Source organism: Eumetopias jubatus, unplaced genomic scaffold (assembly GCF_037043125.1).
Source record: "Eumetopias jubatus isolate StellerSeaLion01/CBP00866 unplaced genomic scaffold, mEumJub1_p1.0 scaffold_10, whole genome shotgun sequence".
Classification (NCBI taxonomy): Eukaryota; Metazoa; Chordata; class Mammalia; order Carnivora; family Otariidae; genus Eumetopias; species Eumetopias jubatus.
In genome coordinates, this window is record NW_028274816.1 from 105,934,878 (window position 1) to 105,959,945 (window position 25,068).

The 25,068-nt window shown below is 53.2% G+C and overlaps 1 protein-coding gene across 1 annotated transcript; it reads right to left on the reverse strand.

Annotated features, from left to right (window-relative positions):
* Nucleotides 1–25,068, reverse strand: HOXB3 (homeobox B3). The gene is made up of 4 exons (XM_088028300.1): nt 24,774–25,068; nt 6,718–6,805; nt 3,172–3,769; nt 1–2,331 (listed from the first exon to the last, which is right to left on the reverse strand). The coding sequence occupies exons 3-4, from the start codon at nt 3,617–3,619 to the stop codon at nt 1,514–1,516; spliced, it is 1,266 nt and encodes a 421-aa protein (XP_087884426.1). The 5' UTR covers nt 3,620–3,769; nt 6,718–6,805; nt 24,774–25,068; the 3' UTR covers nt 1–1,513.

The window sequence follows — 25,068 nt, forward strand, 5'->3', positions numbered from 1 at the left end:
TAAAATGGATAACAGAAAGTTTATTCAAGAATCGTTTGACAGACAACCCTTTCAAGTAAGGAAAAAAGTAACTACGGAAGAACAAAGAAAGTTCCAAGAGGGAATTAACTCTAATTCTACAAATTCAGGACTATACAGTGACAATAGGAGCTGAGTTCATGCCTTTTAGAACTAATTACAATTGCTCATAAGTACGAGTTTAACATAAATCTACAGCTCTTTTCTAGAGTACAATAATAACTAAAATAGCTGGTTTTACATGACAGGAAACACAATGTCCTTTATAACAAGTAAATACTAAAAAAGTACAGTTTTTCATTTTTTTCCCTCATAAATACATAATGTAGGGGGATAAATAATACAAAAAAGAAAATATTTTAACAGGCTATAACCAATAAATATATATGAAAATGTTCACTAGAACACACACTTTTTGAGCGATGCTGGATTCCTGCAGGCCCAGGCATCTCTCACAGTTGTTTTTATATCCATTAAAATGTAAACTCTAAGTGCAACAAAAGTGTCCTGTCAGGGGGTTGAGCAAGGCGCACAGGCCCAGCTGCAGCCCCTGCCTGGGACAGACAGTTTGTTAAAATATACCCTGTTTTCACGTTAAGTCAAGAGAGCAACAGAAGAAAAGAAAAGTGTAGAACCTCGTGTCGCCGATTGCTTTCTGTGGAGAGAGGGGGATGGTCCTGGAGCTGAGATGGGAGGCAGCAGAATGGGCAAACCCTCAGTCCTGACACCTTGCCTGCTCTGACCACCCAGTTTTCCATAAAAGAAAAAATATATATTTATAATATAGACAGCTCTGACTTTCAGGATCTCTCACCATCCCTGAGCCCTCTGAAAACTGTAATAGATGGGGGCGGGGTAGAGATATTAATGTCCTAAAGCAGAAAATATGGGGCTAGAAATGAAGGGAATGCCCAAGAAACCTCAAATAGATGGGAAGAAACTTGAGGCTTCATGGAAGTGGGAGGGGAGCGTGCGTTGTGCCCTTGGTTTTGAAATGCGTTTTTTTTGTTTTGTTTTGTTTTTTAAAGGAGAATTGCAAGGGGAAAAAAATCAAGATTTGGAGGAATTACCCACAGAGATAGAAGGTAAGTTGGTTGGTTGGTGATGGCCTAGCCATCTTGTCTGGTTTTTTAAATGTGCTTCTCTGCCTTGTTTCCCTATCTCCTCTTCCTCCACCCCACTCAGGGAGCGTAGAATTCCAACTGGGTATTGTTGGAGACCTAGGGCTGAGGATGTCATCTCCACAATCTGCTGTGGATTCCTCTCCAACTGGTCGGCAGGCAGATGGAACAAGGACAGGAGGACCTTAAAAAGCAACTTCTCAGGCCTGGGGGAGGGAAAGGAGCTCCAGGCCTGGACTTCCCAGGAAGTGTGCCTATCACCTCCTGGCCTACCTCTGTCAGACCTCCAGGCAGCCCTCCCAGGGCTCCGCGGCCGGGCGCCCCTTCTGGCTCTCACCCGCCCCATGGCCTGCCCCTCTGCCCTCCCTCTCCCGTCACAGGTGTGTTAATTTGGGCGCTTCTTGGATTCTACCCTGAGGAGGAGGCGCATGGTGAGAGGAGAGGTCTGTGTAGGTAGGGTGGGGATCGCAGGGTCCGTGGTGCTGGTTAGGGGCCATAGGGGGCGCCCCGTTGTAGTCCAGGTTCCCCGAGGGGTGGTGAGAAAGGTGGTTGAGGCCGTAGAGGGAGGGGCCGGCAGGGGGCGGCAGCGGATCCGCGTAGCCGCCCCCGCCCACGTACACGGGGCTGCCCTGCATGGTGGGCGTCCCGTAGGCGCCCCCGTTGGCTTGAAGGACGTGAGGCTCGTAATCGGGCGCCGGGGTCGCGGGGTACTTCTGCGGGGCGCCGCAGCCTTTGAGAGGGGGCTGGTAGCTGGAGGGCAGCGCGTAGGCATTCTGGTGGGCTTTGCCGAAGGCGGGCGGGGACGGGCTCTCGTAGCTGGGGGTCATGGAGTGTAAGGCGTTCATGAAGCCGGCCGTGGACTGCATGGGCTGCGGGGGGCTGCCGGCGGGGGAGGGGCCCCCGGACGACGAGGCCAGGCCCTTGGCCTTCTGGTCCTTCTTGTACTTCATGCGCCGGTTCTGGAACCAGATCTTGATCTGCCGCTCGCTGAGGTTCAGCAGGTTGGCCATCTCCACGCGGCGCGGCCGGCACAGGTAGCGGTTGAAGTGGAACTCCTTCTCCAGCTCCACCAGCTGCGCGCTCGTGTACGCCGTCCGCGCGCGCTTGGACGCCGCCGACCCCGGGGGGCTCTTGTCCCCCCCGCCGCCGCCGCCGCCGCCGCCGCCGCCGCCGCCGCCGCCGCAGCCTTCCGCTGGATCCGAGGGGGAGGGGTGGGAAGGGGACAAAATGAAATAAAAGATAATTACTGAACACGCCGAAATTGAATGCATGGTTTCTTAATAAATCCAGGCCTGGACTCGGAGCCCCCGCCGCCCTCCCTTTCTCGTCCCCGCCTCCTCCTAACCCCCCCCCCCAACGCCCGTCGCATTAGCGGACACTCTATAATAGTGGCATTTATTAAGAGACCTGTTCTCCTCTTGCTGCCCCAGCTTATGAAAATTTGATCATGTCACGCAGACAGAGCCGCATGGCCATTTATTTAGAAGTGGATTTTCTCGCGCAAGCTTTCTCCCCCCATTTCCCAATTCCAGGTTCTGGGAAGACCCCACCCTCCCCCCACTCCCTCCCCCACACACTTCCCGCCTGGTCCTGTGGACCAGGTGGGCAGACAAGGAGAACCCCTGGGGGAATCTGGACATTCGGGGGCAGGGCGCGGAAGTGTGGCTCGAAGAGGCTGCTTTGCCTGGAGGCCGGGACCCCGGGCCGCCCGAGCGATTGTGATTAATACCCACAGTAATCATACTTAATAATAATCAATCGTTGATGATTCTGCGTCTGCTGGCAGCGTCCCGTGGCTCTGCGGCCTTGCCAAGGGCTGAGGCCGAGCAAGCACCTGGCCTTCTGGAGCGCTCGGCAGCTCAGGTGGAGGGTGGCTGGCGGGAGAGGGTGTTGGTGGGGCCAGGGGTCGTCAGGTGGTGGGGGGTACCGGCAAAGCGCCGCCGCCCGGGCGCCTAGGGGCTGGGTGCTAGAATAACAGTGACATTCCTGGCCCTGACAAAAGCTGACGACGAGGAAGGCAGAGAGCCGGTACCTGTGCCGGGGGAGCTGTTTTTCAGCTTGGACGTTTGCCTTGACTCTTTCATCCAGGGGAATATCTGTTTGGTGAGGGTGGAGTTGGAGCCGGGAACGCACTTGGGGGTGCCGCTTTTGCTGGGCCCGCCCCCATTACTGCTGTTGCTGGTGGTACTGGTAGGTGCGGCGCTGGGCGGGGGTGAGCCGGGCGGGGCGGGCAGGGGCTCGGGGGCCAGGCCGGGCCTCATGCAGCTGCCGTTGAGCTCCTTGCTCTTGGCATGCGGGGCGGCGTTGCCCAGGGACTGCAGCGAGCACGCCGAGCGCTGGTAGTCGCCCTCCAGGTGCGTGGCGGCCTGAAAGGGGGGTTGGGGGGGGCCGTCGTAGCCGAAGCCATTGCTGCCAGGGTACGAGGAATAGCCTCCGAAGAGTGCTGCCGCGGCATTGTCGTAGTAGGTGGCTTTCTGCATCGCTGGGCGAGGCCCGGGCAGTGGGTGACAACTTGCAAGAGCCTGATACCCTCACGACCGGACATTGGCACCCGCGGGGGTCACGTGAGGCGCCGGACCCCCCCTCCCCTTTCTGCCCCCCTCCTCCCGAGTCCGTTGGGAGCGGCTGACCTGCGGGGTGAGAGAAGAGACACAAGGGGGAGAAGAGGACTGGGGCTCGAATCCATCTTAGGAGCTGAAAAGGGAACTGACATCAATAGGGTTTTTTTTTTCTTCTCCCCCACCCCAACATCTTCAAAGCAGATGCTGAGGCCACTTTCCTAACCTGAAATGGATTTTTCTTATTTCTTATTTTAATTTTAAGGAAAAAGCCCACCAGTTTTTATTTCCACTTCTACTCCTTTGGGGACTGCCTAGGTATAGAATCGGACTACCGCAAAGGCCATAGTTTCTCTCTCCCGCCTGCATGCTAGCCCCTGACCTCTTCCACCTCCCTCTCCCAATCTCCGCCCCCCCCACACACACACACCAACTCTGGGATAGGGTGGCTGTGGGGGGGGGGACTAGGAGACTCCAAAATAAAAGCATCACCAACACCCTCCTCTGAGCTGAGAGGCCTCCTGTCTTTGCCTCCCTCCATGTCCCTCTAGGTCTCTCATCCAAACAGAGTCTAGCCTGAAGGGAAAAAAAACAGGATCTCTGAAAGAGACAGGAAGAAGAAGCAAGTTGAGCAGGGAACCTTCTCCTGTGAGGAGCCCTCTCTTTCCCCTCCCACTTCACGAAAACAACAGCCTGACCTAGAAACTTCCTGAAGATTTTTAACATCCAGAGCCAGCAGAACCGAGCCTCCTCCATGGCCCTGCAGCAGGCAGGTACCACCACCTTCAGTCTGAGTCTCTGCTCAGCTAAGTCTGGGACCCAGCAGCTAGCAGCCCCCATGGGGCCCCCAAATGGAGCAGGATTGTTTCCATTTCCCTGGCCCGACTGATTGGTGCAGTGACCATTTGGCCCAAGTCTCTCCCAGCTCCATTTTTTTTCATCAGACCTAATTTTTTCTCCACCCCTTTCCTTGACAGTCTGTTTCCTTTGATTTCTCCAAAAGAAGAAAAGAAGAGAGAAACTGGATAACTAACTGCTGGACTTTTCTACCAAGAGATGCTAAAGTGCCTCCCGAATGAGAACACCTTTTCCCAAGGCAAAAAAAGAAAGTCAACAGAGCAATCAGAACAATATTATTCTCTGGGTTGGAAACAGGGTATCTTGTTTACTGAAGTTTTCCAAGTAAAAAAAAAAAAATCATTATTTTAACGCAGACTTTTAAAACTGTGCAGAAAAAATAAAGCTTCGAGCTGTCATAGGATTTTGTGTATTTCTTCTAAAACTTCTGACTGCATTTTTTTCCTCCCTGTCTCCCCACATCTCTCACCATCGCATTTCATAAAACCTCCAGAGTGACCCTGTCTTCTGACATGTGAGTTTGGACTACTTAAATCTCATTCAGCCCAGCTGGTCAACTCCAAAGCAAACTAAAAATAGGAAAATAAAATAAAAGGAGGGCAGGTGAAGAAGTCCCTCCCACACATAAATCCCCTTCTTAATGGCAGAGATTTACACTCAAAAGGGAGCCAGGGTAGCCCTGAGTTCCGATTGGTTTCTGGGAAGAATTTGTTTCTGGGAAATACACATGGGTCTGTAGAGCAGCAGGTCCTTCCAGGGAGGAGAACTGGAGTTCAACTGACCAGGCTGACCCAATCCCTTTATTATTATTACCATTAGCCTCTGATGATTTAACCAAAATTAGCTCCGGAGCAGCCCTGGATGAAGGGGGAATTAATTAACAGGCATCAGTTGAGTTTGTTATTAATAGATAGAGAAGAGAATGAAATAAAAACGTTGGAAGAGGTTGGCTGGCTGAGCCCTGGCTTTATTTAGTCTAAATGATTGTTACAACGATGATGATGATGATGATGATGATGATGATGATGATGATAAAGCAATAATCTGACTAGACGCCTGAGGCCGAAATTCCTGTCGTTCCCCCTGCAATAAACCTGCAAACCATCGCAGGACAGAGGCCAGGCGAGTGTGGGAAGCGGAGAAGCCAGAGACGGAACAGGAAAGAATGGAGACGCCGGCGGCAAGAGAGGGCTGGGAGGTTTGTGGACGGAGCTAGCTCCTGGCTGCCGCCTCCGGGGCCGTCTCGGCCGCTGCCGCCGCGGGGGCTGGCGACTAGCTAGGCTGGCCCAAGGAGGCGAAGAGAAAGCATCCAGAACGCCTAAATGGCTCGCGGCGGCAGGTTCCAAGCACACCAGGCTGAGGGCAGCAAGTTTGGGCAATGGAGGTAACCGAATGAAAAGGTGCCTTAGCAACTCCGCTCCGGGACTTTGGCAGGCCCCCGATCGGCCGGAGGGACAGTGAGAAGAGGTTAAGGTGTTGAGGGGATCCGAGATCTAGGGATCCAGGAGAAGAGGGGGTGGGTGCAGCTCTACCAAGCCAAACATGTCTATTTCCCTTGCCTCCATGTTGGAAAAATCCAGGCTCCATATGGCTTCTCGGGAGAGAGGGAGGGAGGGAGACGGTGGCTCCCGGCTTCCCCCCAGGGTCTCATTGGAGAAGGGCGGTGAGCCACCCCAAGAACCCCACCTGTCCAGGCACACCCCTGAAAAGAGCCGGAGAGAGTAACAATAGCTGGGGAAGACCAGAGACAGGAGATAGGCCACCTTCCAGGACTTAAAAAAAAAAAAATAGTGGAAGGAAGAAAAATAAAAGAACAAGAAAGGAAAAGGGAGAAAGGTTAGGTTCTTCTTAGCAGCCGGGGGAAAATTCAGCCCTGGATCTGGCTGCTGAAAGAAAAGAGAGGAGAAAAGGAGAGAAGCAAGAAGGGAGAGAGGGAGAGGGAGAGAGGGAGAGAGGGAGAGAGGGAGAGAGAGAGAGAGAGAGAGGGAGGGAGGGGGAGGGAGGGAGAGAGAGAGAGAGAGAGAGAGGAGAGTCGCTGCGTGGAAGGAAGCTTAAAGCTTGTGAACTCTTCTTGAACCGAGATTGGAGTCATATGGGCCATAAATCATTGAGACATACTCTCCGCCATTCACAAACTGATAGCCTATTTCAGTCCAGCTTACCTTAGCCACCGACGAGGGGAGAACAGGCAGACATAATATATATTCACATCGAGCCCCAGCGCGAGCGGCAGGCGAGAAATCTCCCCTCCTTGAAGGCAAAGGAAAAAAAGACCACTGTTTAAAGCTGCGTCGCCCCCCCACCCAATAGCCACCCCGGCTGGGGAGCCCGAGGGGCAGAGCGGCCGAAGGAGCCGCGCGGCGTCCGCTTCAATTCACTCGGCTTGGGAGCGGGGGTGCGCAGGAGGGAGGGGGTGGGGGAGCGGGGAAAAAAATAGAAGAAGACCGAAAGGTGCTCGGGCGGCTCAGCTCGCTGCGAATCCAGCTCCGGGCTCCGGCTCGGCCAAGCCGCCACAGTGTGGTTGCCCTACAAGACTGGTACGCCCTACTCTCCGTAACAATGGCCTCTGCTTTTGCACAGGGAAAAAAACCACACACACACACACACACTCACTCTCACACACACACACACACACACACACAAGCTCACACACACCCCCACCGCTCCCCCTTTAGCAAGCTTAGATGCCTGATAAGGAGGGAAGGTGTTGGTGGTGATGGGGGAGGGGGACATTTTTTAACCCCCCCCCAAAAAAAAGTGAGAAAGGAAAGAAAGTAGGGATTTTTGTTTTGGGTTTTTTTTTTTTTTTAAACAGGTAAATTTTTAAATTGAGATTTTGGCGGGGGGGGGTGGAGAGGAAGAGGAAGGCAAGGCAAAGCCAGTGGAGTTCACAGCTCCTCGGCACCGTGCTGGTAAACCATTATGCTAACTGCGAAGTAGGTGGGGAGGCCTAGTCAAAGGCACCCAAGGCGCCTGGGGGTGGGGGTGCTGGGTGCCTCTCTGTGTTCATTCGAAGTGGCAACACTAGGGCTTTTTTTTTTTTTTTTTTTAAGTAGTTTCACTCCTCCGGGACTGGTGGCTGGGTCTCCCGCCCTCTCGCCCTGGCTCCCCCTCTCCAAGTCTCCCAGGCTGTTTCTTCTCTTCCCTCACACCCTCCCTGTTTCTTCTCTCTCCCCGCAAATCTCCAGGCTCAGTTTCCAACCAGTAGGGGAGACAGCCAGACCTTTTTTTTTAAACACCCCCCCCTTTTGAGAACAGACAACAAGCGGTGAGTGATTATTTTAAAAATCCAGACCGTCTTGCAGGAGGAGGGGGGTTGAGGAGAGGGTGACAAAAGGAGCAGTCTGTTTAGCTCCAGCTCCAGACACGGCTGGCAATAGAGAGGCCGTAAGAACTTCACGGAGAAGTTTCTGTTAAGATTCTCACCTCCGGTTAGGCAGAAGGGGCTAAGAGGTGACAAGGACATTTGTACTTCTAAGAAGGTGAGAAGAACTACCAAAATGGCTTCATCTTAAATGCGCTGGCAGAAGAGAAGGAGGGTAGTTATTATTATGCTTCAGAACAAACCTGTTTGTTTCTCTTAGTTCTGCAAGATTTATGACTCTTGGCACAACTTAGGAGGACTACAAAAGCTAAACTTTTCTTAGGGTGTGTTTGAGAAGGGCAGGAAAGGGCGAGGAGGCCTGTAGGAGGGAGCCAAGAGCCAAGAATGTAGGTGTCTGCAGATTTGGGGCGGGGGTGGGGGAGAGCCAGTCCCGGTGGAAGAGGGACAAAAAGAGGACCAGGACAGCTCCCAAAGCAGGAGTGCTTGCAACTCTGCCTAACTGCTGACTCGGGGCTTAGGGGACAAAATAGAAGGCAGAGAGTCTCTCTCTTCTACAAAGGCAGCTTGGAAAACTTGTTCTCTTAACTTCGAGTAGACAGAGCCAGCCACTACCCTGTGACCTCCTGGTTAGAATGCTTGGCTTTTGCCTTCTCCCATCTGGATGCACCAGAAGAGATGGGACTGGGAGAACAAAGGTGAGAGATGATTCTAGCTATTGTCTTCCCTCCAGGAGACGGTGGCTGTGTCTGGCAGAGCTTCCCTCACAGCCCACTCACGAGCTCTGCTTTGGGCTGAGAAAGGGTCCTGCTCTCCTAGCGAGTGTTCCCCGGGCCTCCTCCAGCCCCTACTGCTTTCGGTCCCGCTAAGTCAGTTTTCATGGGCTGGAGCAGCCAGGTTCTTGGGGCCTGGCTGAACAGGGGGTGGGTGGGACCCATGGCCTCCCTGCTCTCCAGCAACAGGAACCACACGCAGAACCTCCCACTGTGATGACCACCTGCCTAGAGAGCTGGTGACTGAAGGAAGGGGAGGGTGGTGAGGACAGAGGGTGGGAGCCATTTTTCTGTTGACTAAGTAGTATCAAGAAAAGAAAATGCCCAAGCCCAAGCCTATGTTGCTACTCAAGCCAGGACCCTCAAAGAACACCATTACAGCACGGCTGCCTGCATACATGGTTGCACGAGCCTGTCCTGAGATTTCTAGACCCTGGTTAGGGACCTACTATGTTGGTTCCTATGTAGCTTTGGGCCTGGTGGGTTGGGGACTCAGCCCAGGGAGGCTTCCGGAGGCTTAAGGGAACGAGCACCTTTGGGTCTTTTCTCTTACTCCCCAAAAGTAAGTCAAAAATGTACCTCAGACCCTCCAGCTCTCCTAGCTGTTGCTACCACTATTTACAGAAAGTCATTGCAAAACTGAAGCAAGAGGAGAACCCGGTCGCTATGGGGCTGCACAGCATTACCTCAAGAAATTAAGAAAGCCCAGAGGGCACCCAGCCAGCTGCGGGCCTGTGGGACTGGGCTGCAGGAGGATCTAGCCTGGAGCTGAGCTGAAGGAGGGTGGAGGAGCTTTCAAAAGACAGAGGTGAACCCCTCCTCTCCCAGAGCCTCCTCAACTCATTGTGGTCTCTCCTGGGACACAAGGAGCTGGGGCATGGTGGGGTGGGGGTGAAAAGGACTGGGGATCCAGAAAGCTAACCTGGAGAAAAATTTCAGAGGACACACACCCCCAAATGCGGTAGGAGAAGGAGTGGGGGCTTCTTATTAATGCTGCAGAACAGAGCCCATTTGAACTGCTTGGAAGGCAATTAGATCCCAGTTTGGTTTCTTTCTTCTTCCTTTCTTGGCGATTTCTTTGCAAGCACTCCTGGTTGGGGCTGGGAGGGTGGGAGGTGGATGGGGGAACAGGCAGCTTGGAGGGTACCCCGTTCCTCTGAGCTGTTGCTGCAGGCTGAGACCTTTCAAACTTCAGGAGACAAAGGCCGGGCAGTGAGGAGCTTGGCCAGGGGACTTGGAGTAGGAGACATCACAGGGGTGTGCGGGAAGACTGGGGTCTGGAAAAAGAGGGGGAAGAGGAGTTTATCACTCCTGACAATGAAATGGTGATTTAGGGGCAGACCAGAGAGAGGAGTGAACAATTTCTTCCTAGACCCAAGGAGGGAAATTTGGGCAACCTTACTCTGTGTGTGTGTGTGTGTGTGTGTGTGTGTGAGAGAGAGAGAGAGAGAGAGAGATTGAAAAATTGAGAAAAGATTAAGACAGAGACTTTAGGATAATCTAACAAAGGCAGAAATTAATAATAAAGGTAAAAATTAGAAAAAAATGGCCCCCTTCTGGGCATATTTTCCCCTCCCAGTCGATAGAGCACTCCCCTCCCCCACTCCTAATCTGCACCCAGTACCAGGGGACAAGGAGCGCGTTAAACCTCTTAGAGCCATTCCTGGCTGCCCACCTTCCAGGCCTTGGAAGGATCATGTCTGTTTCCCTCTCCCCCCGCAAAAAAAAAAAAAAAAAAAAAAAATCTACCAAAGAGCAAACGAAAATTCTCCTCTCAATAAGGACAAAATGGCTGGCTGCTTTAAAATCGATTTCTGATATCAGCCTTGGGGTGACCAAAGATCTGGCCCCCAGCTCAACCAACCCACCGGCTCACTGAGAAGCTGGGACCTGGGAGCGGGGGCGAGGCGATTTAGAGAGCTTTTTCTTCCTGGTCCTGTCTGGGCTCCAGGGCCCCACACTCTTTTCCAGCTTCACTGCCCAACTTCGTGGCCGCTGCAGAGTTCACACATGCACCGGAATGTCCATCTCTTCTTGCATATTAATAAAGATTTCAAAGCTGGCGGTTGTAAAATTAAATTGCTCATGAAGATGGCTCTTGGTATCTGGATTCCCAACCCCCACCTCTCTAAGACGCCGGTGCGGGAGGGAACAAAGAGGAAGCGGGAAGAAGATTCGTGCAGCCCTGGAGGCCGGTGTAGACCCGGCTCAGCGGAAGCAGGGATCGAAAGAAGACAGAGGCTGCCACGGTTGGAGAAGAAAAATGCAAGCTCTGCTCTCCCCCCACCCGAAGTGGAGGGGCGCGGGAGGGAAGCAGGGAAACACAGAGCAGCCACGAGGGTTCGCAAAGTGTCTCTCTCGGGGACCACGGAGGCCGCCTGGATGCGCTGACGGAGCGGATGGCGGTGCCGCGGGCCAAGTCACGAGTCAGGGACAGGCGGGCGCATCTGAATCCCGGGCCGCCGCCTCTAGGCACTCAGTCCCGGCCTCACAGACCCAGCCCGGGCGGCCCGTCGAGACAAAGGTGGGCTGACTGGCGAGAGCAAGAGGGGAAGACCGAATCCTGGCCAGCCTGGGGAGGAGGTGGGTGGCTGGGGAAGGGAGGGAGAAGCAGGCAAGGGAGGAACAGGGGCCCAGCCTGCTGCGAGTGACTGGGCAGGTCTCTCCTGACAGATTGGATGTCTCTCTCCCAGCGACCTCTGTTTAGCAGACAATAACTCACCGGATTAATGACCAATCAGCGGAAGGCCTTCCGAACTGCCTCCAAATATAAAACCCCAGAGTCAGAACTGGATAGGGCCAGAGTCTGGACTTGCCAGCCCTTTGGGTGTTTTGTTTTGTTTTTTTCTCCCTCTCTCTCAAAACAGAGACTCTGACTTCCAGAACCCCAAAGATGAAGTTGTGTCCATCTCTTCCTCTCCTCCACCAGAACTCATGTACCTGACCACACTTCCCAAGGCAGTCTGGAAACCTCCGGTCCCCTAGTGGCCTCCCATATCCCTGACCCTACAAGAAATCTCCCTCTCACAACCATGCAACTTCTAAGAAGCTCCCACCTCTTTTCGAATTTTATCTACTTCCAGCTGGGAAAAGAGATGAAAACAAAAGCAAAAATAGGGTGGGAGTCATCTACCTCATAGGCCTTCTGTCTTGGCTGCCCTGGAAGGACATCTACAGTGCTCTGCTACCGTGTGTGTGTCCTCCCCCAAAAAAGAGAGGGCCCAAAGGGCCTGGGGTCAGGGTGGGGCTGGGGGACAGGCAGTGGCCCACCATTACAGAATCCAAATTCTGAAACCACAATAGTCCCTGGGCTGGAGTAGGAAGAATTTCAAAACCTGAAATTTGGACAATTCCAGCCTCAGCCCAGTGCCTGGCAGGGAAAATGCCTTGCTCTGTGAGGGGGAACCCCCTTTTCCTTAGTGCCCCCCCTCCAAATGCCAATCCCAGTCCAACCCAGCTAGCTGGCCCCTCTCCACTGACTTCTCACTTCAATTGCTCTCAGCCTGGGCTTCTCTGCTGAGAATAAAGACACCTTCAAGAAGAGGAATGGTCCAGATTCTAATAGATTTCCTAGCCAGTCAGAGTAACTATCCACTGCTCTGGGCGCGTACATACTCCCTGGATATTGCAAATAAGCACGCAGTAACTTCTATACCCAGATGCCCTCAGAACTCCAGGACACGCACCAGAGTTTCCCAAGGTCAGATCTACGGAGAAACTCAGACACCGTCCTCTCCAACCACTGCCACTGTTACAGACAGGGAAACTGAGGCTCAGAGCCAGGAAGTGATTTGTCTAAAGTCATACTTGGCACACAGGCTCAGCCCTCAGGAGGCTTGGATTCTAGGCATTCCAGATTGGCTGTGTGATCTGAAGCAGTGAACTCCTTGGGCCTCAGTGTCCCCTCTGTAAAGCCGGAGCACGTATGTGGAGGGGAGGGGTTGGCCTAAATGATGTTTCAGGTCCCTTTTTGGACTGACAGCTTGTGGTGCTCTGTGTGCTCATATCAAAGTGAGTGACAATATGCAGTAATAAACTGAGTTCAGACAATAATGGGCACCACCTCTGCCAAAAGCAGAATATTTCTTCTTGGGATTTAAATGTGTACACCCCCACTGCTGAAAACCAACCCCACTCCTGGTTCTCCTTGCTCCCACAGAGGCTCATACACTGGTTTCTACCACCCTTCTCTCTCTCTCTGTCTCTCTCTCTCTCTCTCTGTGTGTGTGTGTGTGTGTGTGTAGGCGGGGTGTTCTCTACCTCCATCACTAAATCAAAAGTGCTATTTTTGGACACAGCAACCTGAGCAGTAAATAATTAATTTGTATAATTAGAGGAGAAAGGCTTTGACCTGGCAATTTTTAACTAAGAGTCAATGCACCCATTGTACCAGCCTGGCTTTCTCACTCGACCCCCAACTCTGCCCATTCACCTACCAGCCTCTCCAACTGTCTCCCCCCCAGTTGGAGACCAGCACTCCCAAGATGGCCAGAAGGGTTCAGAGTCAGACTCTGCTCCCTCCCCAACAAAGTTCCATTCTTTGCCTTGCTCCCCCACAGAAATCGGTTGGCTTGCAGCTGCCCCTCACAGCTTGCTTTCCCTACCCCCAACGTTGTGCGGGCTCCAGGTCCAGGCTCTCTGCTCCTGGGACACATGAAATCCACCTCCCCAGTTCAAGATGCCCCAACAATGCAGCGAGTTTGCATTTCAAGAAACTCCCATTAATATCAATTTACTTCACTGAAACCTCGGGTTCTTCATCAAGTTGATGATTTATGATAAAATCAATTAAATTACAGCCACTTAGGGCCCAGCCGCTTCCTCTCAGATTTCATTGGTGCGGGGCCCAAGTGTCTGGTGGAAAAATGCAAGTTTAGCTGGAGGCGAGGAAAGATAATTCTGCGGCTGAGAAAATTTAATGCAAAACAATTTCCAGGCAAAGCCAGGCTTCTAGACAGAAATGCAAGAGCCACCAGTTGGCCTGAGGAAATAACTATCTGGGGTCAAAATATTTCTCTCCCCACCCCCCAGCATCCTGCATGGCTCCTTTGCTCTCTTCCCCTTTGTGCTCACTTGCCCCTTCCCAAGCAGAGACTTTGGAGGAAAATTCGAGCAGTAATGGTGGAACCCAAGCCTGCCAAGGCCCAGTGTCAAACCACCGATCTCTGCTACCACCCCAGGCCTTTTTCTCCTCTCCTCTTCCCCTCCCCATGCAGCCATGCTCACTAATTCCTTAGCCTCCCATGGCAAAGTTAAAGGTTCAAAGTGAAGATCAGGCAGCGTGGGCAGATGGCACAGAGGGGCCAGGGACCAGGCCAAGTGGACTGTCTGCATGTGGCTGTGGGAGGAAAGAAAGCACACTCGGGACCAGAACCACCCCACAGTGAGGGCACGGGGCAGTAAAGTGTGTCTAGAGCTACCATGTCAGAATACCAGGACCAGAGAACTCTGAGCCTCCCTCCCAGCTCCCTGTGTGCCCACACACAAAGCGATGCTGCACCCCACCCCCAGACCCCAGCCCTAGGGCACATGTGCCCCGGCGTGCAAACGGTCTCACACAATACACAAACACATCTCCACGTGTGCATGCTTGCACACTCTCCTTATACATCACACAGACCCACCACATCCTGCGCCTGCAAAGGGACAGTTCCCACCATCGCCCCACATCTGGGAAAATAAATCTCAGCGAATGAACCTGGCATCAGCTCCCACTCCTCAGAGAGGGGCTCCTCCCGCCTCTGCTCTGTTTGGTTTTTGGTTTCCAGAGCAGTCTGGGAGTAAACATAGCTTCTCTGAAGCCATAAATCACCCCCCTCTCCTACCTTCTCAGTTTAACACCCGGCCTCACCGCAACCCTTGTAGCTTCAGCTTCAAATAACCCGCCAGGTGCTAAAAGGCTCACCATGGTGGCAGCTGGACTGTGGGAGCAGGGCCCCCGCTGTCCCCCCAACCCCAGGAGATGCCCCCACATTTCCTTCATAACGCACAGCTTCCAACTCCCCTGGAAAACCCTCCAGAGCCTCCAACACCCTTCCTGGGCCAGAGAGCTCCCCCATCCCCTAAGCCGGTTCCCGTCCACACACCGGGGGCCTACAGCCTCACATTCCTCCACACTGCCCCGCACAATCCCTCTACCCCCTCGGCGCCCACCCGCCTCTTTAAGGTGCGCCCATCTTTGTCTTCCACGATTCGGAGCCAGCCTCCTTCCTGACCCAGGAGAGAGACCTGGGGGCTGGGGTCTCGACCACCCCCCCCACACACACACACCCCTCGCCGGACCCGGGCCGCTTGGCTCCGCACCCCCACTTACCTGGGCGGACTCCCGCTAGGGCGCAGGCCGCGGGCAGCCGGGAGCAGCGGGCGCGCGGGAGCCGACTGCCAGGCCCGGGTCCCTCGGCCCCAGCGGGGGCGCCCCGGCCGCAGCCCGCCGCATCGCGCTCGCGCAGACCCCAGCGGCCCCGGAGCGGCGGGCGGCGCGGGGAGAGGCCCGGAAGCGCTCGCCCCCTCCCCGCCCCCGCCCCCGCCCCCGGCTTTGTTTGGCCCTCGAGGCCGCGGGGCGGCGAGGCGCGCGCGGAGGCTGCGCTCGGGGCGCGGCCGGGGTCCGGGCCGGAGCAGCCGGGGCGCCCCCTCGGCCGAGGGCCCGCGTGGGGCTGCGGGCGGCCTGGCGCGCCTGGCACCCAGCCGGGTCGGGGCCGCGAGAGCGGGCCAAGCTGCCGCGCGGGAGGAGCCGGCGGATGACTGGGGGCACGGCGAGGCGCGGGGAGCGCCGGGGGCGCCATGGCGGAAGGCGGGCGCACGGGCGGCTCTTCAATGTCACCAGCGAAATGGGTTCCATATGTCCGGCCCAGCGGAGAAGGGAGGGGAAGGGAGAGAGTTCTGGGCAGGACGGGACGAGAGGATGGGGGTGGGGGTGCGCAGTGGAGGCAGAGAGCAGGGGCTCGGGGGTAAAGGGATGGATGGGAGAAGCGAGAAGGTTTGCATTTTCCAGGTTCCCTGGAGTTTTCTAAAGCTGCTTAGGCTGGTAGGAGCTTTCTTTCCCTTTTTCCTTTTCTTTCCTGAAAGATGGGGGAGGGAGGAGATTAGTAAGGGTAGCATCCGTTTGTTCATGCTGGGGGTTCAAGGGAGGAGATGTGGATTGGAGGTGAAAGGGAAAGTTCTTAGGCAGCTGGTAGATCAACTTCTTCTCCCTGTCCCTAAAGAGGGAAAGAAGAGACCAAACCCGCCAAGGGGAATAGTGGCCAAGGAAGGATTCCGGGGTCCAGGTGTGAGCGCCTGACCCCAAATACCACCACCACCCCCGTGGAATTCTGTTTTGGGAGATTCCAGCCATTGAGTTACTGATGGTGGTGTGGAAGAGGAGACTGACGGGCTAAGACAGTCTTGGCCATTCCCTGACACTTCGGTTCCTACCCCAGTTGCCTCACACCTGATTTAGCACCCCGGAGGGCCTACTCTAGAGGCAGTTGCTTCTGGGACAGCCGCGGCTTTGGGCAGCTGCCTGGAAAGAAAGCACCGAGTCTGGAGGAGCTTCCAGACCCCCTGCAGCCCTCCCCTCTCCCCGTGCCTAGCCTCCCCAAGGGGTTGGGCTCTTTCAACATGTCTCTCTCTTCTGTCTCTCCCTCTCTTTCTCTTTCTCTTTCTCTCTCACTCTCCCCCACTCCCGCCTTTTCTAACCATCTCTGTTGTCTCTGTCCCTTTCTCACGGCCTCTTTGTCTTCTCATACTCTGCCTCTCTGTCTTCTGTGAGTTTGAACTGAGCCCGTGAAAGACTTAGCAGTATCTCCAGAAATCACTTCTGGGCTCACTTATTAGGCTGCTTCTCTCCTGGGGGCAATGTGGAGCTCTTGGCCTCAGGGCCCTTTCATCTGCAGGGAAAACACATCCTTCCATCACAAAGACATTCTCTTCTACAGAGAAGGGGGCAACATGAGTGGTTTCTTTTCTAGTTCCCTCCTTCTCACTTAACTGTGTGTGTGTGTGTGTGTGTGTGTGTGTGTGTGTGCGCGCGCCCATCCAAGTAGTGGGGTTCCTTGTCCCAGGACAGCCTCCCTGCCGCTCTGACCGGCCTTTGTCTTTATTTTCCCTGTCATCTTCTCCTTGGGCTCTGCCTTAACTTCTCCCCTCAGAAAAGGATCCTGCTGCTTGTTCTCTCTCTGGGGCCCTCCCTTTTTCCTTCATCCTCTCTCTCCTCATCTTTTTATTCAATTCCTCTGATTGCTAAAGCATTGGCAGCCCGGCTTCTTAAAGGCATGGGGATAAACACTCTCATTCCTAAAGAAGGACACCAGCAGAGTCTGGAGAGAAGATGGACTCAGCAGCTTTCCGAAAGCCCCTTCCACCAAATACGTTCTACCTCATCTCCTGAACAGCACAAAAGCAAAGGAGGTGCATATGTGCAGAATGGATAAGAGGCAGGGTGCTTCCTGGCTAAGTAAACCAAATATTTATATATATAAAACAACAACAACAAAAGTCTTTCCAAACTTGCTGATATATGCCTGGATGGAGGGCGTCAAGCCTTACGTGGAGAGATTCTGCAAGGAGCCAGCAACTAAAAGATAATGGTGGAGAGGGATGGTCTCCCCGCTTTTGTCTCTCCTGGGGGAAGACTCTGAGTGTGAGTTGGGGAAAGGGGAGGGGAGGGGGTATCCCCACGGCCAGAAGAGACAAAGACCTGAAGGGGGCTGACAGAATGGAGAGGAAAAGGGGGGATCAGATCGCCCTGTCACAGGCAAAGGCAGCAGGGGGAGGGGAGACAGAGAAGGAGGCATAGTTGGCAACACGGGGGTAGCGGCCTGTAGGACTGGCTCCCAGCTCACCCCCCTAGCTCTGACCTTCCCAAAGAGCAAATCCTTCAGCCTTCCCCTTTTGTTTCCCATCCCCCCAAAACAGGCTGAATTCAGAAGCTAATAAAACACAGGTTTCCCTCTTCTTTCTTTTGTGTCCCTCCTCCTCTCCAAGGAAGAGGTAATCCTTCCCCCTTCTTTCAGGGATTCCAAGACTTTGGCCTAAGTTCTGGAATGTTGCTTTGGGGGTGAACTCACCCTTCCCTCATTTACATCCCCCCCAACAACTTCCCAGGTGAGGGAGAAATACATACTCGCCTGTCACACTGAGTGTGTGTGGGATTCTCCAACACCCGAAAGAGGGAGGCCTGAAGGGCTGGAGCCCCCATCCCTCAAGTCTGCCTTCCCCAGCACCTTCCCCCTTCCCCACAATCTCCAGTCCCATCAAAGCTGCCCCTGAATCCACACGCTCCCCAGTTCCTTTTATCCAGACTAGACACCACACCCATCCCAGCCTAGGGTCTTGACCTCTCCTTCTCTTTTTCCCTAAACCCTTTTCAATCCAGACTCCCAATCTGGGAGGCTTCCTCCACCACCCACCCACAAATCTGCCAGGTAACAAGGACGGGGCTCAGCACCCCTTGGAGCCACGCATGGGAGCGAGCTCCTGGGTGCTCCAGGACTGAGGCCTAAGTCGCCACTCCACGAGGCTGACGGCATGAATAATTAACACCTGGGTGCTGCGGCATCACTCTAATTTTTCTCCTCGAAGGTTTACACTAGCAGGCAGTTAAATATCATGGATAATAGTAGCTATAAAGTCACTTGGCCGGGCTCCAGCCAGAAAAGGAAAAGCCAGCGGCCTGGACCTTACTTGGCAAAGGCTCTGGCCCTCTGCTCCTCATCCATCACAAGTTTGGGGTGCAGTGTTGAATGTCCCCAGAAGCTACTTCTGGCTTTGCTCTTGACCATCAGGCTCTTCCCTAATGGGGAGGAACTGAGACCCCCACATGAAACCCAAGGGAAAAGTTACCAGCTCTCCCCCTCCCAATCTGCACCCCATTTGCTCCCTCTTTGGAGGGGGGCTTATGGAGGGGAACACACCCTATGTCCTGGAACCCTCACCAACTTTCTGGGACCACCTGATTCCTGGAACATTTCTTTTCTAGAAAAACTTAGAGAACTTCTCCCTGCTTTAGCCCCAAACACAGAGTCCCTCACTGCTGAGGAAACTTCTTTGTTTCAGGAGGTCGAAGGAAGGCTACTGGGGTGTGAATTCATTTCCTTGTTTTGTTAGCCAGGAGGGTGGGGAGCTTTCAGCTTCTCTCCCTGCCCTTCACCCTCTGCCCCCATTGTCTCCCCCAATTTGGAGAGCTCCTTCTCCACCCTCAGTACCGTGCCATACACATCGATCCTACAGATGATGCGTTAGTACTATGACTGAATCCTTCCAGCCCCCTTCCCATTGCAGAGGGCTTCAATTTGGTCCCCATTGATTACAAAAATCTTTGCCTTCAACTCCAGCCATTTCTCCCTCCGCCTCCACCTCTCCTGCCCCCAGGCTCCTTCTGCCTTCAGATTTGGGTTCTTTACCCTGGGCTGGAGTCAGAGCAGCCAAACTCCTGGAGGGGAACGGCTGAAAAATGAAGCTCTGTCTGCTGCTTTAGGAATGTTGGCTCTCTCAGGCTTGCAAATATAATTTTTATATTAGGTCGTGGTCTTTGACTGGGTTTATATGCCAATGAGGCATTTCTGGTTTACCAAATTTATACAAATCTCGCCTTAATTGATAATCACAGATGCTGTAATTTAAGACCTCCAGCCATAGAGCTTTCATATTAACTGCTGATATATTACTGCAAATCATCTGAAATAACCAACTCCTGGGAGCAGAGCAGAGAGGGGAGGAAGTGGCTCCGAGAGCGAGTCTCTCCCGGCCGCAGAAATAGCCTAGCTTCCACATCATTTTCCGTGAGAAATGATTTATCGAAGACATGGCCATAAACAACACAACTTGCTCACAAACACACAGACGCGCGCACGCACGCACACACACACACACACACACACACAATGGCTGGCATGCTGGTCGAGAAGCTGACACCCATATTGCTATAAATCAAGAAAAAGGTTGGAGGAGAGGGAGAGAGAGAGAGAGAAAGAGAGAGGGGGAGAGAGAGAGAGAGAAGAGGAATATTCCTAAAATCTCTATGCAATGCCTCAATGGGTATAAACACATAGAGCACCATGTGAAGAGAAATGGCAGGAAATGAAGATGGCTATTTGTCACATTTTACGACAATAACATTAATAACAAACAATAAATTTACATGGACACAGAAGACGCGGTAGGTAGTGAGAAATCCCTTCTACTTACAATACCCCAGCCCGCGGTGTGGCTCCGGCTGCGGGGCTGTTTTATTGCTGCCTCCCTCTCTTTTTCTCTCTCTCTCCCTCTCTCTCTCCCTCTCTCTTTTTTTTTCTCGGGGTACAGGCTTGTTTTTCAAAGGACAGTTGAATTGCACGTCAGAAACAGGGAGACCGAGCCTGCGATTTTCCTGACGAATACATATCTATTCTGCAACCTCGGCATTAATTATTTAATGAATCACGTGACCAGGAGGGGGAAGGGGGTCTTTTGATTTCAGGCTCAAAGGACCACTATGACCTTCCCCTTCAGGAGGAGAAATTTTCCTGCAAAATAGGTTCCCCCCAACCCACCAATGGAAGAGTAGTGAGTTCTCCTTCTCTCTCCCACATTCACATCTATACCTACTCTACCTACAGCTCCCTAACCTCCCCTCCCCAGACACACACTTACCCACAGCCCACCTCTCCTCTCTCCCTTCTCCTCCTGCTTCTGCTTAGTTCGTGGAGGTGCAGAAATAGTCTGCAGGGGCGTCTGGGGGGTGGGGGTGGGGTGGGCGCGGAGCCCTGCTCCAAGCCCCTGGATTTCTCAGCTTCCAGTTCTTCTCTCTGCATCCTTTAAGATCAAGATTCCCCCCAACTCAGTTCTCTCTCTCGCTCCTAGGATATTGATTTTAGTGGGACCCACTCCCCTCTTCCTAAAAAAGCAACATTTCTAAAGGGACTAGCTTCAAAACAAACACTTCATCAGTCCAAGTTACATATGTATAAAGAATGGGGCTTCTGGCTTTAATTCTCCTTCTGACCTTTTGTGGTACCTTTGGAAGGGGCAGAAAAGGGACAGGGTGAAGAGATGACTCTGGGGCTCCCACAGCTGAGAATAACCACAAGGGGGACTTTTTTTTTCCGTTGTATTATTACCATCACAGGGAAACAAATTCTAGTGACCAACTGAGAATACGCTCTAGAGACAAAGACCCCAGACTAAGGTATCTACACAAAAGAAGTGGACACTCAGTAGCTCTCTACCTATGTCACACCCCATATCAGTGACCCCCTCCACCCCTAACACACCAGTGAAGACAGCCGAAGATTTGAACTAGAGAGGAAGGAGAGGGAAGAAACAGGCTTTGAAGTTGGCCTGGCAGCCCGGGGTCCCTATTTCCCAGGTGTTAATATCCTGAGCTCCCAATCAGCAGACAATGGAGTCTGATCGATGGGGAAAGATTGGGGGGGGTGTGGAATCTCATAATAAAGGGTTAAACACAGGGACTATAGGAGCAATCCATTCCCTAGGCCTACAGAAAGGGACACACACTCCTTCCTCCCAGATGTAAACAAAACAAAACAAAAAAATCCCCCAAACCCTCACTTACAGCTTGGCCCCAGAAGGAGCAGACCAGTTACAACCAGAATCGGAGTCCTGGGCCATCGTGAGGGGTGGGAGTGCAAAGGGGAGCAGAAAAGACATTCCTGAAGAAGCCCCGCTCGGCACATTCCCAGCCTTATCTTCAGCAGCTCCGTGCGCAGCCTGGCCCGCGCCACCAGAGCAGGCAGGATAGGAGAATAAATTCGGCTTAGGGTAAGGGAGCAGGGGCCGAGGGGTCGCCACCGGTTTGTTTGGAGAGACCTGAACCAAAAACAACTCAATGGGGAGAAGGCTGAGGACCCAGATGCCTTAGCAGCCCCCAAAGAAACAGTCACCTCGCCTGCCGGGCCCGCTTAAGTTCCAGCTGGGGCGGCCGGGCGGCCCCTGCCTCCTCCTCCGGAATCCCTGCTCCCGACGCACGGGTGGAGCGCCGGCGGAGCCCCGCACTCTGTAGGGGGGTGGGCGGCTTTGATTGTCCAGATACAAAACACAGACTGGTATTGAATTCAGCCTGCTCCCAACGTGGGCCCTGCGCCTGGCTCCAGCCAGGGCAACTCCTTGCAAGGTCCTGGCCACAAATCCATTAAAAATGGTCCCCTTTGGGAAAACAGCCCCCTATAGTCTGAAAGAAAAGAGAGAGAGAGAGAGAGAGACAGACAGAGCGAGATAGAGAGACAGAAAGGAAGTAATAGCCAGGAGCATGGGAAGACAACAATCTTTGAAACTGAGAAATTGTCTTTAAGGACAAGAAAAAGAACAGCAGAATGACAGGAAGGCACGCCAGGCAGGTTCTGTTAAAATGCCCACACTCTTTTCGGATCCTGGGAATGTCCATGTTCAAATAAACAAGAGCCTGAGCGCAAGCGGAGCGCTTTCTTGCTGCCGATAAAGCGAACGTTCATTCTGCGAGAAAGGCGAGATTGATTTACGAATCTGAACGCGCCGGTTTTATGGCTGATCACAAATCCGTCAGCGCTCAACTCACGCTGGGAAACTTCCCAACTCTGTTTTCCAACCAGACTCCCCTCCTCGGCTGTCCACTCTTCCCAGGGAGACCCACCACGGGCGCTGGAGCGGCCTCGAGGGCTGTGGCAGGACTAAGGCAGCCCCTCTGCCCCCGGAGGTGCAAACAGGAGGGCCAACGGGAAGGGCCTGGGGACCGGGAGGGAAGAGAGGGCAAAGATGAGGCGTGCCGCTGGAATTATAGAAGGTGAGCCCACCCAGCTGGGGGAGCCTGCTGGAGGTGCTCATCCCTGAAAACACTGGGGGTCTGGGAGTAAGGGAAAAGGGAAATCTCGAAGCTCTCGCCTATGGGGCGGAAACCCTGGAATGAACCCCAACCTTGCCTTCCATTGTTTCCCTCCTCCTTCCCCTTGATGGACCCCTCACACTGCTAACTCCTAAAGTCCCAGGTGACTACAGCTTCCTCACCTGGGCCTCTAGAGGGCCCGCAATTGGCTATCTGCCCTTATGAGTAATGGGTGCATATCTTACATGAGCCCCAAACATTTGCAGTCCAGCAGCGGCCCAGCTCCCTTTCAACTCACTCCCTCTCCTGCCCGAGGCCTCCAGCCCCTGGGTGTATTCTACCATTCAGGGACAAAGGAGAAGGTACCCACGGATGCCAGTTATTTCTTGCCTGAGTTAGAGTCCCCAAGTTACAGGAGACAATTTACAAAATGCAAATCAATACCCCACACACATCCCAGCAAGGTTGTGTCTCTCCTAGTTTTAACTGAAGGAACATTTCCTCTCTTCTCAGCTGGAGTCTCAGTCTGTCTGTCTGTCGGCCTGCCTGTCTGTCTGTCTCTCTTTGTCTCTTTCTCCTCCTAAGAGAATGGCTGCTGGTGTGGATTTTAAGATGCATCAAGTAGAACAGAGATTTGGAAAGGCTCCATGTTAGCAAATTCTCCACCCATCTCTTAAAATTAAAAGTTTCTAAAACTTTGGTCACTGTGGCAGCGCTGTCCCTGGAAATGGGCAGAACAGCCTGTCCTGACCCTTCTCCCAACTCTCTTGCTCCTCTGGTAGGGAGGTATCCATGGGTCCTGTGAGTAGCTGGGGTGGGACTGGGGATTAGGGGAAGAGGGCATAAGTGATTATAGGAATAGCTTCCTAAACAAAGGAACTTCAGAAAATCCACAGCTTTGTGGATTTGGATATGAGACCTTGAGAGAAAGTAGCCTCCAAGGGACTTTTGCGGGGGAGGGTTTCCCCCTCTTTAGAACCCAGGGGCTTGTTCCCTTAGCCCTCTGAAGCCCTATGGACCTATCTTTTCACCTCCCTTTGCCTTTCTTCCCTCAGCTCCCTCCAAGAGAAAGAGGAAAGAAGGAGGGATGAGCTGGATATGGGGGGGGGGGGCTTAGAACCTGGCCTAGGAAAGGAATTCTACACAGAGGGCCAGATCAGCACCCTACTTCCCTCCCCCAGCCGTACCCCTGAGCTAAAATTTTTACTCCTTTTCTCCCCAATGGACAGTCATAGAAAAACAACCCAGAAATTCCCAGATAGTAAAGAAGGGGTTGGGGGCTGGAGGGAGATGCAGAAGGTGGGCCACACAACAGCCCAAGCACCCCTCCCTGCAGAGGTGTGACTTTCCCTCCTGGGCAGGAGTCAGGAGCCAGGAGCCAGCACACTGTCCAGTCTCAGAGAGGTCAAGGGGCTTCCGAGGTCATTTTGTGGTTCTAATACTGAGCTAATCGCCTAGAAAACGTGGCCTCTCCATGAACTCTCTCTCCTGCCAGCCTCCTGCCTCCAAACCCACAGTGTAGCCCCAGGGTAAAAGGGCCAGCACATTCAGGTCTGAGGCAGAGCCCCCTGGCTCCCTTGCCCTCAGAAGCAGGGCCCCACACGGGGGAACAGAGCCCCTAAAACAAGAGAGCAAAAGGAAACCAAACTGAACACTGAGCCTCCAGGAAGAAAGGGGGGCAGAGTTGAAGAGGAAGATTCCGGCATCAACGAACCTTGCCTGTAAACGGAACAGTTTCCTGCTTCAGAGTTGCAAATATTTAGTCCAGAATCCCAAGCTAGACACAAAAAGAAAGAAAGAAAAAAAAAATGAAGATGTCTACCTATACCCTGCTCCAATCCTTGGGGCATTCCATCCAAGAACTGCATTCCGTTTTTCCAGGAGGCAGCAGTGACATCTCCCCGGTAAACAGACATATGGGACACAAGCCCCCAGTGTAGACAAGCGAAGTCACAGAACACACGGGCCACATGTGCGTGTCGCTAAACACGCACACATGCTGGACCTCCCCAGGCCCGCCTGCATTTTCCAAAACCTGAAAAGCACTTCTGAGCAGCCTCACAAACAACCTTCTCTGGGGTTTTTCAGGGGCCCTGACACCTCAGTCCCAAGCAGTTCAAACACTCTCCAGGTGCGAGGCCCCTCTGTCTCCCTCTGACCCAAGCATCAGTCATCATAAAAGGCAGCAAATCTGACCAAGCATCCACCATAAAAAAACCCCGCGACAAAAGTTGAAAAAGGAAAAGAAGGAGGCGAGAGAATTTCTTCTTTCCTTTGTAAAAAAAGAGCTCATAAAACGATTAAAAAAAAAAAAAAAAAAAGAGACAGCCCAGGCGGGGGCTTTGTTACCTTTGCGCCTCTCGCCTCCTCTGGCCTGAATTCCGCGGATCCCATTCATGACGACGGGCTTCTTCCAAACTGAGAGAAAAAAGTTTTCAACTTTATGGTTCCAAATTTTTTCCCCCTCGCAGATCCGGGAGAGCCAGCTAACACTTTTTTCCCCCAACAGCCGGTCTGCGGAGATTTGCTGTTGAATAATAACAAAGGAGAGAGGATACGTATTTAAAGAAAAGAAGTGATTAATGGTTTTCTGTATAATTCTCACATTTTTCTTAGCTCTTGTCTACACAGAATGGCTGTGAAC